Consider the following 15,184-nt stretch of genomic DNA (forward strand, 5'->3'; position numbering starts at 1 on the left):
GTTGGCTCCTATATGAAAAGCGTCAGTCAACGCCATCTACACTATGGAGACACGAGTTTAGGCTCACTGCAGCTGAAGCACATACATTTTGTACATAAGAGAATTATTTTGCTAAATTGCTGTCTTACGGCCATATGTTTTGCATATCGCGTAAATAAATAGTCAAGATATGTTTTTTTTACGGATTGCTTCTCATACATCAAAAAGATTTATAATACCAGTTCAAATGCCCCAGACATGCTCAATCGGTTAATCTAAGGCAACAAAGCGCAAGACTTTTAATTTAAAGTTTAATTGTTCAAATAGAAACAAACTGTTACCATTTTACTTATTATGAGTACAAGTAAAGTGCACTTACATTGACTCAACAAATACCTAATCACTTATGTGAACACATTTGTAGTCAAGATTAGATAATTTTTTAGATTATATTTCACTTTTATTTTATTTATTCTTAAATGTATACTTTACAGTCACAGATAACAATGAAAGGTTTCTTTGTATTCAAATTACTTTTCAAATACTTTATAGTATTGTTCTATTTTATTCTTATAAATATGAATCTTACAATCTGCATTCAACCTGACTTCCTTTAGATGTTTGGTGTATGTACGATTCATGCAACAGTTTTCGATCAATTAGATATTGACTACAATAAGACACAGTTACGAGATTTTTTTATAACCAGACATTTTTCTATTTGACTGATATTGTGTCTATATTGAACAGTAATAATTGGATATTTAAGTAAAAGTAGGAACACTAGATCTACAGTCAATATAACTTCTTCTTTGGCACACAATCTGCTACTGTACTTTTAAAATATTTAGAAGGTGGGTTTCATAAATTTATCTAGAACATAGATTGATAGTAATTACTGAAAGTGATGGACCTAATAATAAAACCATTGACAATGATTAATTTTCAGTATTTAAGCATATTTGTTTCTTTACTTCTTTACAATCCATGTGAGTCCAAGAAATAATTGAACTATTTTAAGCACTTTGATTTGTTATGTGGGTCTAACAAATTAAAACTTCATACAGTACTTAAACATTTTATCCATGTGGGGTCCTAATCATACAGTACTAGTTGTCATAGTGACTGCTTAGCTTCTAGACAATACACTTAATTAAGCTAGCCAAGCTATTATTATTTATTTAATTCATTAAATAACTCCTGGTTAATAAACTAGTGTGAAGTTTCTTGCATTCTTTCTTCTGAGTCATCCCATCACCACTTCAATTATCCCGGTTTTAGATAAATGGACAGCTGTGCATTCTTTTTTTAGCATTTGTATTATAGTTTTATCCATTATTTATGGATCTCTTCTAAAACTGATACAAGTAAGCCATTTCTGAATGAAAACTACAGAAATGCATCATTATAAAAATACTAGAAGACCCAACTGTTATGTATATAGAGATAATTTGTACCAGAATAGGTCAGGCTACAAAATTTTTTACTTAATTAATTATGGTTAGATATTTTTTACTCATAATAATTTTAGCTTAAAACATATTTGCATTACTTGATACTACATTATATGATATGTCATTTGCAGTATATCCTATAAGTATAGAGAACATGATTCTAACTTTCCTTCATTGAATATCTGACTTTTAAATATTTCCTGAAGTTACAAATTGTTTTCATGTTCTATCGCATTTTTTAAACCATTCATCAATGAATGTCATAAAAAATGTGGTTGCATCTAAAACTATCCAATTACAAAGCCAATTTTGTAAATTGTCTGATGTAGACTTACTAGTTATGTTCTTACACTTCTTACATAAAATCGATAAGTGGGTAGTAAGTTTTTTTTCGGTAACCAGCATGTTATATCCAGCCAGTATTATAACATGACATAACTTAAGTTATGTGTGTCAAGCTACACAACCGTGAGAACACAATATTATGTAAAATATTTCAACATTTAACATGCAATTTTAATACCAATTACCTTATTATTGTTACATGGACAAATAATACGTGTCCTATGAACTTGAATGCGGTCGTCACGGATTAAATTCAATATCATAGAAATGTTATCGACCATTGGCCGAGTCGCTGTGGCGACGTCGTCATGATTATTGAGCGAAAAAAAAGATGTGTGCATTGAGAATGACGCTCCAACGGATACGTTTTACCAAAACAGTACTTACAATCTAAATGTTTCTTTTTGGGTGCTATCATTTCTTCGGTAGTAGCTTTGCAAACCGATTTGGCTAAACCCTGCCCGGCGATGCTGTGTCGGGCGGCTAAGAGCCTATCGTTTATAGTCTGACCCGCCATCCTCACGTTCAGTCCTGACATAAACTATTTACACGATGTAACGACACTTATTTTCGCGTTTTTCCAACAAATTCACAAAATTACGACGATGACGGGTAAAAATATGTCACCGCCCCCCCGACTGGCACAATACTAATTTCAAGATGGCGGATTGGATCGGAAAAAAGGTTGCCATACCGAAAATATTTTTATAGGGCTAATTTTTTCATAGACAAGAAATAGAGTGGGTCTCTTAATAATTTGGTTTTATGTTTGATATCACATCCTGTTATCTTAATAAGAAAAAATAATATAACCAAATTCTGTACATAAAATGATTCAACAACGGTTAGCTGTGATAATATTAAACTCATGTATCAAACAATCTTGTCGATCGTTGTATAAATAAAAAACTGAAGAAGTGAGGTCTACGTAAGAACGGAATTATATTGTCAATTCCAAAGAACAATATGATAATAATAAAAAGTGTTTATAAACGTATCTAGCCAAGCTTAATAAATTGGAAATAGTACAGGATAAGTTATTACCAATGTGATAAATACAACCATCCAGTAAATAAAATTCGCGCATTTGCATAACAACTCCTTGCACTTCACGATCAGCAATTTACGACCCCTGCAAATATTTCGAGCTTCATAGTGTAAGGTCATTAAATAGAGTTATTGATGTGGCAAACAAAGTAGTAAAAATGTCATTAACATCTCAAAACTGCAGTTGTTTATTTACTTCTAGTCTATGGTTTTATTTTTGTTAAGAGTTAATGACACTTCGATCAGCCAGCCATGTTGTGTTCAAAAGTCTTTATTTTCCTGTAGTTTTGTTAGTTTTGGCGCTAGAAAAATAACGAATTTGTGATAGTGTATTAGAATATTGTTCTGTCTGATACGTATAGATAAAAGAGTGTCAGGGTCACCTAATAGACATTACCAAACGACACAGGTGTTTTTGTAAGAGAAATTTTGTGAAACAAAATGGCCAAGAAAAAGGCGAAGGCTAAAGCAAAACAGCCTGCTGCGCCTTCAATACCCGAGAGTATAACTTCTGAAGTCATTGCGGAGGCTTACAATGTTAAAGCAGTACCAGTATTCATGAAAGTATGTCGCTTATGTGAAAGCAAAGATGGTCCTTTTCTTAACATCTTCGACGCTGACAAAATTACAGCGAAAAAGATCGACGAACTAATGCCTTTTGGGGTAAGATATAATGTGGATTACTCTACGTATTGAGTTTATGTCATAATTTCATTAAAACCATTTGATAAGATCTGCGTTAAGCATAACTTTTACTATGATATGAGGGACAATCAGCTGATTGTCTTGTTACCAAATCCTATAGCATTCTTGTTATACCTTTGTTAAATAATAATAGCTTCTCTTTTTTAGAATAATATACCTACAATCAATAACAAAAGCACAGCTAAAGAAAATCCTACAGTTTGGTTTTCTGTACAGATCTTAAAAGTTCACCAATAAGACAAATGATTCAAGATATTAACTAAGACACTTGATTAGAATTTCTGTTGCTACCCAAAATACTCTAGAAACTGATGTTGTCCTTGTAACATAAGTTCAAGGTGACAAAAATTTACATGCAGTTTGTCCACAAACAATATTTACACATTTGTATTTTGTATTTGTTAATTTTGGTACATAATATCTCTATACAATTTTGAAAACTTTGGTTTGGCAGCAAGTCTTCGGAGTTTATAAAAATACCATTGCTTGACATCTGAATCTCTTGACCGTCTGACTACCTAACCTGCAATAAGCATGAACCGGGTATCCGGCCTGTTGGGAAAATGGAGGATTTGATTGCCACTTGGGACCAATAATGAGCTTGTGATAAATTCTCTTTATTTAGAGATACAGGAGGCTTCATTGTCTTCTATATTCCTGGTTTTGTACCACCTAATTAAAGATATTGATTCCATTACTAATCATTAAATATTTTAGAGTGTCTGTTCAATAATAAGCATTTTCAGCACAATTTAGTATTGTTTTCGTGTATCAATTTCTAACTTGCTTTCTAATATTTATCTACATGCCATTTGCTATTGGAATTGCAGTTTAACATTTGACATTTATTTTATTTAGTATTCTTTCTTTTCAGATTGCTGAAAATGATGATCTACCTCATAAAATCTGCTTCCGTTGTTCAGCTAAACTTGAAGAACTTTATGAGTTCATACAGAGATGTATCAAAACACAAGAAAACTTACGAAAAGCTATTGGTAAAACAGGCTCATTTGTCACTAAAACCAAGACCAGGACTGTTTGGGAGGAAAAGTTAAATAAAACTAATATGTCCAATGATGATATTTGTGATGCATTAATCAAGAAAGCCATGGAGGGCATTAAAGATATGCCTACAAAAGCATCACCTAAAGAAGGTTCACCACCACCCACTAAACGGGTTACAAGAAGAACTGATCCAGCTAAGAAAGACTCAATTTTAGATGACAATGATGATGAAACTAATCTCAAACAACTAAAGATGTCTCTTTCACAGTCTGATGATACATCACTCGTAAGTAAATCCCAAAAAACTACTGCCCCCAAATCTAACAATGCAAAACCTCCACAGTCAACTAATAATAAAGAAATAGAAAAGAAGAAGAATGAAAAAAATGCAGAGAATAAACCTAAAAGTAGTGTTAATGTAAATAGTTTAAGTTTTGATTATAAAGAAGATAGCAGTAATAGTTGTGAAGAAGTTGTGAATGTTCCAGAAAAGCCTTTTAACATTATGGATTATATAAGCATGATAAAAGTTAATGGAGTTGGTGTACTTTTCCAGTGTAAACTATGTAATAGAAATTTCTTAAAAAAAGAAGTTGTAGAATCTCACAATTGTGCTAAAAATGGTGTTCCAAAGGTTGAGGTTCCTAAAGTAGTTCATGTTCCGGAACCTCCCAAAGTTTCTACAGTTAAATATATTAAGATTGATAACAATTCAAAAACATGGAATCCAAAAAAAAATGACAGTCAGAGAGAAAGCAGTGAAAGACAAGAAGATTCTGATGAAGCTGTTATTGTAAAACCCAAACATAAAGCTGGACCAGCTAGTAAGACAAGGAGAGCTGTAGACACAGATTCAGGTATCCCAGATACTCCAAAGAATACTGTAACCCAAGATCCTCCAGCAGTAAATTCTCCTAATGCATCTGTCCAAATGCCTACTGTGCCAAAACTGAATGGTCGTTACAAATTAGTTCCAGGACCTAATAACATTTTCACCTTGGTTGAAGATGCTTCAGGTGAAAGCACTGCTCCTGAAGCTGAAACTCCCAAAGTGGGTAGAAAGCGAAAATCAAATGATGACATAGAAAATGTTGAATCCAGCATAAAAACCAAAGTACAGCCCCCAACAGTAGTTGAACAGCAATCAAAACCATACCCAGTGGGTTTATTCCAAACTGTAGGTCATTCCTCTAGACTTTATGATGAGCCCATCACTCCTGCTCCAGCGCCATTCACTACACCCGCGATGAAGAAGCAATCGTACACAATAGTACAAACTGGGAATCCTAGTAAATTACTAATATCAACTAAAGCATTAGCCGAACCTCAAGAAGTGCCTAAAAAACGCCAAAGAAAGTCGAAGCTCGAAGTCAGAGAAGACACGGAACCAAAAGCACCATACAAAGTGACATTAGAAGATGTTGCTCCTCCTAAAGATACTGGTTTCTTTACTTTCATAAATGTGGATCCATTATTACAACCTTCATATGTCTTGCCTACCGATAATATTATACAAGAATCACAAATTTCAACATCAACAGCAGTAAGTAATACTGCAGAAAGCAGCAAAGAAAAGGACAAGTATGGATGTAACATGTGTGGTGAGTCTTTCTCTAGGGAAAAGAAGTTGTTGACACATATACAATCTCATTACAACAAAATGGATGAGGAAGACGAACTACGAACAGGAAAAGGTTCTAAAAGAAAAGCGAAAAAATAAAATAGTGAAGACTTCGATGGGTTCTGTTATTTATTAGAGTTGTTAGACATCTCTATGAATGGGAACGCAGTAATTTCACTAGTTGAGTAATAATAATACTGACCTGAGTAATTTTTTGGTTACGGAGGCTAGTGTTGCAAGATATCAGCCAGATGCACTCTCCTTACTCTCACGACGCGATGGGACGTGACCCACATATGTACGTGCCCTCTGAAACACGGAAGCTGTGATAATTATTTCAATAACACACATAACATTAAAAAAGTTGGTGCTTGCCTTGGGATCGAACTTGTGACCTTTTACTTGGCAGTCCTCTGGTATTACCAATTGGCTATAACTAGCTGAGTGTTAAATAATTGGAATAGATAAATAGCTACTGTGATGATTTCCATCTGATGATTTGTAGACATTTAGAAAATGAATGAAGGCATTATAATTGGTATCAAAGAACATATTCCTATGGTGCATTTGATTTGAGTTAGTTAAGAATTTAACTGTCATAAATTATCAGCAGTTACAAGCAGAGTAATATTGGAAAAGATGTTGGAGTCACATAATAAAATAAATGTTCTGATTATTTAGGTATCTTAATAGTTCTGTAAATGGTAATAGTTGTAAGTATTGTTACGTATTCCTTATTTTTATGTTAAGATTATAGTTTTTTAATAATTGTTGCAATTTTAATGTAAATGTTGCATTTCAATTTTAAGTATTGGTTATAAACTCAGTCTAGTGTTGCCAGTTCTAAAAATATAAATATGTTGTTTAAATATAGAAAACATAGTCTCTACAAATAAGTTTTATACACATTCTTATTTACTAGAATTTTAATAATGTAATAATTTCGGTTATTTCAATTTAAAGCTACATTTTTTTCAATGTAGACAAGTGCTAGAGGCGCCTTTAGTTTATGTAATGTTTACTTGGCATCACTAGCTCCGGACTCTTGGGACTCTTCACAAGCGTATCTCCCACGTAATGTCGTAACAACTCAAAGTTGTTGAGTTGCCGCGAGTCTCCGCTAGAAATACGCTATTACATAGGAACAATTTGCATAACATTCAATATTTATATTTGTTAATATCTAGTACAATTTTACTTAAGTTTCTATTTCTGAAGGCTCTTGTCCTTTTCAATTTGCAGTTGCACTCTGTTATAAATAACGGTAACTTTCGTATGAAAACATGTTCAAACTTGTGTGTAGACACTACACTTTGTAGTGAATAAATATTACTAGTATATGTAGTAAAATCTTTAAACTATAGTATTGGAATCACATTTGCCTGAAATTTTGATTTCCAATTAAACCCTTTACTTACCTTTTTATTCGGTAATTTTTACAAGCACCATCTTCCAAACATGTGCCAACGAGAATCATAAAATCTTTTTTATTTTTGGAAAATATCAAAATGTCGGCATCCAATCAATCAATTCATTCTATCGAGGTCCACAGCTGGGCATAGTCCTCCCCTAAGTTGCGCCGCAATGCCCAATCCTCTGCCTTCCGCATCCGGCTACCTGCGTTTCTACGACATTCCAACAGTCCTTATTTTGATGTTGTGCTAGACAACCTTCTAGAGGGTATCAAAGGGGTTTGTTGAACCTTATATTATCAATTGTGCAAAAGATACTTAAAAATTGTTTTTATTACATGCCTAACATGAAACTCCTGTATTTATGACTCCAAAAGAATTTGGGTTGTCAAAAAATAAGTCCATTGAAAAGTGTGTTAGAACACGTTACACAACGAATTCTGCTAAAGTTAGGACAAATTAAAAAATAAATTGTTTGATTTTGTTCTTTTTCATTGTATTATGCAACATTACAATATTTTGTATTTTATGTTTAGAAGCTTTAAAATTATTTTTTCTTGTTATGTGTAAGTGTAAACTTAAAAACATAATTACAGATACACAATTATTACTAAATAATTAGTAAGTACATTTTTTGTTTTATTTTAAAACTTCTTTAATATAAATTAGTCTTAGTCCCGAACTGGAAACACTAATACTGTAAGTCCTAGTGTTACCAGTGTAAATATACTCGAATGAGGCTTTGAAATTCTTTTTTTTTAGATAAATACAATTCACCCACATGTGGAAAATAGTAATACACTTTATGAGGAAACTGTATTATGTTATAACACTCAATACTACACTTTTAGTGGGTGAATATTACTTTAATTACATGAAAAGTCGAATGAATTAGGTACAAGAAACTTTATCTACTTTACATAATAATGTTAGATGTCAAAGTAGAGAATGAAACTCTTACTGACATAGTTTGGTATGTTTTGTTTAGTTCCATAGCAATGTTTTAGGTGAGATAATGCTGAATCCTGCTAAGGTCTGAAGCCATCATCCCGAAGATATAAGAACTTAAGCAAGAAAATAATCACGTTACAAAAAATAAATGATTCTGGAATAAAACTACATAGTAGTAATCAAGTCAACCTTGAGGCTGTATTGATCAGAGGACAGGAGCGAGTTTGCTAACGTACTGCCGTTCCGCCGTAAAATCTACGATGCAAGTTAATGAGGCTAACTGACGAGCCCCCTGGTAACAGCCTAAGCTGTATCCAACCAAATCATCCCGCCACCGCTGGCCTAGGCCGATAACGACGGCGTTCTATCCGCTGTTGCCATCATGTCGACCTTTTCGAGCGCCGTTGTCCATGCAACTGACATGAAAATAACCTAACAAACAATGTGTTCACAAAACTTTACCTTACCGAAAGCCATAGCAATAAATTGATCTGTTATTATAAGTGTTATTTAGAAAGGCTTTTATTGTTGTAATGTATTATTAGTGTAAATTTACAATTGTCAAATATATTGATTTAATGTTTTATATTTTAAATAGTTTTATAAATACTTATTTGAAATACAGTATTGAGAGCGACTTGTGTTTGATTTTATGAAATCCGTTTATTAGTTTAGCACGTGTGATTGTAAATCCTAATAACAGCCATTAGGTATCATTTATAAAGTGGAAATAAACTGCATTGAACACAACTAGGTGTCTATAACTTAAAATAAAATTCTATCATATCGAATTTTATTGTACATACTCTTTACTTTACATCAATCAACTCGAACGCTCGGGGTCCGCAGTTGGACAAAGGCCTCTTTCAAGTTGCGTCACTACACCCGGCCTCCTACGAATTGTCGTCGTTTTCGATTCTAAATAACTAAATTATATAACTGATATGAACTCCAATATTGACATGATAAAAAAGGGTAAGGGTAGGTAAAATAAAACTCGAATTCAAGATGATTCATTTATTGGGTTGTTATTTAAGAACAATAAGCCATTTATACTTAGTTCAAAACACATAATATCCACTAACAGAGCTTAAAGATCGCCATTTTGTTGATTATAAGTAGAAATCCGACGCAAGTTAAAATTAATAACCTATATTAATTTCTAAAACCATTGATATGCATTAAAAATTTACTTACACTAACTACGTGTAGTTAAAATAGGTAATATAGATAATTTTAGATCTAACGGAGAGAGAATATAATTGCTACTGAGAGGTACACACTGAAACATTGTGATCGATACTAAGATTTGGCGATTGAAAATTCTAGAGGGTCTATTGTGTAAACTTCTGGCAAATACAGGCCGTGCATTTTTCCTTTGGCAACATTTTGTAGATGTCAAACGTCATTAGCATGACTTTCATTCGCGGTGAATTCGAAATGGAAACAATATGGTCGTTAGCCGTTAATCTCCCAATATTACATCATGTACCTAACTCTCCTCATTTGAATGAGACATTATCAATAATTCGTTGTCTTATTAGCCCGCATTTGACAAAAGTTCCGATATACTACACAAATATAGATTTAAGATGTTAAAAATGAGTGACGATAGAATTGGAATCTAATGGGTTCGAATTGTTTATCTACGATGTTAATTCATTTCTACGTCTTAGTCTAGAATAAGTAACATACAATAAATCTAACATTTAATAATCACATTAATTTTGATATGTGTCTGGATTCAAGTGCAGCACCGTTTAAACTATGCTTTTATTTTGTAATATAGTTATATATTTTCAATGACAAAAAGTACATTCTAATAGGGTCTATAAAATGTACACTACAATACCGATCATATTAAAATAATTGTACTTTATTCGCTACAGATTATAATCTATGATATGTATTTTTTACCTACTTCTAGTTACATAAAGATATGTTTCCGTGGTCCTATTCTGGATTTTTCCAAAAGCCAGATATAAAGCGTATGCATTCTTTCAACGATTCTTACATTTTTTATTAATCTAAGGACATTTTCATATCAACCGACTTTTAGCTTTATATCTCGCTTAGAATGGACGCTTGACGTTTCAATGGAGTCGCCTCTGATATAAGTCCAAGGTAGAAGGATACGTTTTGGGGCGACATTCAAACCACAAACATACAGTGATAGTTATCAGGGTCATCATGAAGTGAGATGCGATAATTAGCTTAACCTTGACTAGTTAACACTAACGTCACAGTCTTAGCCTCTTCTCATTCCACACTTAATGATTGAAAGACGCGAGTGTTGGGCCCTGATAACCTCTATAAAATTTAACCTAAAAAGTTATCTTGGTTTATAACCTAACGAAGCGCATGTTTACAAAAATATACCTATCCTATTCGAAAAGTAATACCCTCTTTCTCTATCTAATTTTCACTGTAAGCCGAGTGTGTGACGAAAAAGAAATGACTTTTGAAGTCAGAAAACTCTACGTGGCCGGTTGTAGAAGTCGATTCTGATATCCAAAATCATTTCTCGAAGGTAAAAATTTCAGATTTCCAAACATTCCAACAATCTCACAGGATAAAGGTGAAAAGGTACGATTTACTTTCTCCTATATTTAATGGAGTCGTAAGGAAGGTAACTGTAGAAGGATGAGCTTATCGGGGCAAATTGGACGACGTGATAGTAATCAGAGGCAGACTCCGGTCCTATTCAGTCCAGGAATCCAGTGTTGACCAGCTTCTCGAGGAAGAACTTGACGTCGCCAAGCTCCGAGTCCTTGATGCCGAGAGACTTGAGCATGCCGAGGTCGCCGTTCTCCACCGCCATGAATACCGAGCGCAGGTGTTCCAGGTCCGAGCGCATCAGGTGAAGTGCGGCTCCGAAGTCTTCAATCGTTTGAGATTCTGAAAACAAAAATAGCATCTGATTTAGACGTGCATAAATAAGGCTTAAGCTACAAAGTTCTGTTTTATTTCATTGGTACCCAGACAGATATAAAAGGCCCCTGTTTGGGCGCCAATACAATTTACAAATTGCGAATGACATTTCACATAATAAAGTAAAATGTACGATTCATTCACATCCTTTTAGTGAAAAAGCGGACCCCTATATTGAAGACATTTTATGGGGACATAAAATACTTCGGTGATGCTCGACATTCACGGTGGACATTTTGAAGGAAGAAAATAAAATAGGTCATTTAATTACCAGAGAGAGCAATGGCGACTTTTTCAACGCCACCAAGCGGTTCGAGAGCATCTCTTGCCTTGCTACCAAACAGCTTCTCAAGGTAGTTGGGCCCATGCGAAGCCAGCAACGATTGAAGGAAGGATGCCGTTTCCTCCACAGGTGGTCTCTTAGCTGTAGAATAAAAATAAACCATTTTATTGACATGAAATTGAATGTTATTGCCGTAATATGAGGCAATAAATCCTATTTATACTCTGCTTATTGATAGGTATAAAAAGAGTTCGTATATGGATAAAGTGGATTAACATCTCATAAATTAGTTTTACATAGAAAGGTTTTTAAGCTATTAGTGTCTACTAAGGATGATTGAAATTGAGATGGACGCAGGTTGGTAAAATGTATAAATATGACTCGCCTACTTATCGGGTTATAGACAATTGCAATATTGTCATTTTTAATCTGTATGTTGTCTTAGTTTGAAACTACCTTTCACTACTGCAAAATTATTGGAAATTTTTAGGTACCTACGTTTATTAATTTTAAAGTATATTTTGTCCTACGTATGTTTGTTTTGAAACTTGTTAAATTAAACATTTTATACACAGCCTAACACAATATTAATTTCATACCAGGTCAGGAAACAAAATATTCATTTTAGGGCACGACAAGTTGGCGGCATTTCGTGTAGTCCAGATGCGATTTTCAGCAAATTCTAAGGTAAGTAGACACTCTTATTTGGTTTACCTTCAAGATGAATACCTTTTGTTATGCAAGTATACTGGTCTTTCAAACCGTAACACTTTATGTGCGCTCGTTGAAACAGGCTTTGAGTTCTAATGTACAAGCACCTAGCCAATAAACGGAAATAATTTTCCGCCGGTATAAAAAAAAGTCTCATTCACTAAGGAATTTAATGTTTGTGTCGCTGGGGGTTTTAAAATCAGGTTACATGCACAAAGAAACCTATTTTGTATTAAGGATCTTTCACATAAAATATTTTTTTTTACAAAACATTAAACTAAACTTATATTTACATTTTTAAAACTATATCAATATAAAATGAAAATATACATTATTTACAAAGCGTCAAAAAAAACATCTTCATCCCTGCCAAAGGCGGGAAATGTGCCCAGAAGGCTGGCTGCATTGCCACGAAAAATATAAACCAGCCTTCCGATCATGGGTAAAGTCGACCAAACGCTTTGCGAGTTCTTTATAAAGAACTCGTGCACCTGGTCCCCACCTATTTTGATAATTAGTACTATTAAAACAGTTACCGTGTCTCAATCAGGATGAGACTATCAATAAAATAACCAAAGAATGCTAGCTCTAGTATCTAACTTGTTCCGAAGAACGTATTTTTTCTTTACATTAAAAGGCGCACTCTATTAAAAAAAAACGACTCCCGCTATAAGGAATTTAATACTTTTTTGCGGGGGTTTCAGAAAAAACAATTTAGCGCAAAGACACTCAGACACCCTTTTTCTTTCCTGATATCCTTACCTTCATCACTTAACAAAATTACCTAGAACAAAACCGGGCCCTGTTTGCATGTCATTAAAATATAGCAACACATAAATACACACAACCACTTCACGAATTGAACTACGTCATAGAAAGTCTAGTCTGGAGTCAACAAATCGATTGGAAAAGCTAATGTAATGAAACTACGTCAGCTTCACCTCGCCTAATCATTATTTATAGGTTGTTTAACTCCCGTAGAATCTGGTTTAACGTCTGGGTACTTAAGTTCCATGGCTGTATTTCTTGGGAGCTTTATATTCCTTTTACTGCGTTACCCTTAATTTATTTGGCTTGATCTCCTTGCCTACCTATAGCTACACAAAGGCTCTGCGTCTTTGGTGCGCAGTTAATCCCGTTGTGAAAATTAATTAGGTATTACAGGTTGCTTATAATATTCTAGCTAGGGTTAGCATGTATACGGAATCGCTATAAATATGATTAATGTTGAAGTAGGTCTTTGATGCTTTTACAGAAAATTAAATCGTTCAGGTAGGTCAGATAAAATTTTGTATAATTATAGATTAGCCACTGATGTCTTAAGCTACGCTCAAAGCTGAAGTAGAAATTAGCTGGCCATGTGGCAAGACTGGCGGTTGCGCGGTGAACCATAAGAGTGGCACATTGGAGAGGCTCAAATGGAAAAGGAACTAGAGGAAGACCGCTTATGAGATGGGCGGACGATATAACAATGACGGATAGCCCAGCCTGGCTGCTCCACACATCTTGCTACTGTTTTGCAATAAAATTAAAGAAGACGTCATTATTTGTTTCTGTAAGAATAGACTGGACACAAAGGTCTCCAAGAAAACGGCATTTTTATTAAAGGATAATCCACCTTAGCGCGAGTAGAGTGGCGCTTAAAAGCAAGAAAATATCAATAAAGTCTAAACTAAGCACAAAAAAAGCTGAGTAACATGAAATCGTCAACCATTCGCTCCATTATTGAAGAACAAAAGAATCCCACCGAAGCGTCTTGAAACAAAACTTATTGAACGTTCAATTTCTAAAAAATCCATTAACAGAGAAAACAATGGCTGAATTTCTCATCATTGATTGCGTTTTTAAAGACCATTTGATAAAATCTTTTAGAATAGCCATTTTAGATTCTCGGTAGATCTAAGAAGAACAATAGTCCGTTTAATTTTCCTTTCCTCTTTGTTACCTGCAATTTGTTAGAACTTTGCAAATATTAATTATTTTCATTCTTCCCAAAGCCTTTGAATTCTGCTGTTTTGTGTAGTTGGACGTAACAAAGGGGCAGCTAGCTTGTGTTCGAAAAATGGAGCCGTCCATCAAATTGCAGTGTTTCTCTTTTGTTGCTACGTACTACGTCTTTTATTTTATACTGTGTCGAAGCTTGATTAAGATTCGAAAAACCATTTTGAAAGAATGTTTCGTACAGATTCTGAAGTAGGTTCGACGGTGTCCACCTTGTCATTACGGGGACACTTCTAATCTATTCAGATAAGCGTAATTCGTTATTCTTAGGTATTTACACAAAGAAACCTTTTGGATCTCAAATAAATACCAAACAAACTGCACTACCCACATTCTAGAAAATTCCAAACTTTTCTCAGATGTTTTCAAATGGAGTCTTTTGAAAAAGCTTCGCAAATTTAAAACGACTTTCAAAGAGGAATGTAGGGCACAGATGTTCGCAGCAAACTTGGACTGCGAATGTTATTAAATTCTAATAACCTGGTCTTGACGTCAAAGCAACTGAGTTACTGTAGAGGACGTGTGTTCCGTGACGTACACGTTCCACTTCTAACTAATTGGCGTATGTCATGTTGTAAGCATGTTTGGTAGGATCAGCAGTCATAGCTTAGTGGTAAGACCGTTGGACTGCCAAGACAAAGATCGCAGGTTCGAGTCCAAAAATTTCGAGGTAAAAATAGTTATGGAAGCAGTTGTTTAATTTTCATTGATACAGACAAGACACAAAAATATGTACAAA

The 15,184-nt window shown here is 34.1% G+C and overlaps 3 protein-coding genes across 7 annotated transcripts in view; 1 reads left to right on the plus strand and 2 right to left on the minus strand.

Moving 5' to 3' along the window:
• Positions 1-2,423, minus strand: part of LOC113499322 (phosphatidylinositol-binding clathrin assembly protein LAP) — a 43,025-nt gene extending 40,602 nt beyond the window's left edge. For 3 of the 5 annotated variants that reach the window (XM_026879751.1, XM_026879750.1, XM_026879747.1), the window contains exon 1: positions 2,166-2,422. In XM_026879751.1, coding sequence (XP_026735552.1) covers positions 2,166-2,316 — 151 coding nt within the window. In that variant the 5' untranslated portion in view covers positions 2,317-2,422. Of the gene's footprint in view, positions 1-2,165 lie in introns of all 5 variants that reach the window. The other 2 variants (XM_026879749.1, XM_026879746.1) reach the window with 1 other exon arrangement.
• A 96-nt stretch (positions 2,424-2,519) lies between these two features.
• LOC113499321 lies at positions 2,520-7,066 on the plus strand. The gene is made up of 2 exons (XM_026879745.1): positions 2,520-3,488; positions 4,405-7,066. The coding sequence occupies exons 1-2, from the start codon at positions 3,267-3,269 to the stop codon at positions 6,253-6,255; spliced, it is 2,073 nt and encodes a 690-aa protein (XP_026735546.1). The 5' UTR covers positions 2,520-3,266; the 3' UTR covers positions 6,256-7,066.
• A 2,455-nt stretch (positions 7,067-9,521) lies between these two features.
• Positions 9,522-15,184, minus strand: part of LOC113499324 (IDLSRF-like peptide) — an 83,880-nt gene continuing 78,217 nt past the window's right edge. Inside the window, exons 4-5 of the mRNA XM_026879752.1 lie at positions 11,722-11,874; positions 9,522-11,417 (exon numbers count right to left, since the gene is read on the minus strand). Coding sequence (XP_026735553.1) covers positions 11,224-11,417; positions 11,722-11,874 — 347 coding nt within the window. The 3' untranslated portion in view covers positions 9,522-11,223. The remainder of the gene's footprint in view (positions 11,418-11,721; positions 11,875-15,184) is intronic.

This window comes from Trichoplusia ni, chromosome 12, assembly GCF_003590095.1.
Source record: "Trichoplusia ni isolate ovarian cell line Hi5 chromosome 12, tn1, whole genome shotgun sequence".
Lineage (NCBI taxonomy): Eukaryota > Metazoa > Arthropoda > Insecta > Lepidoptera > Noctuidae > Trichoplusia > Trichoplusia ni.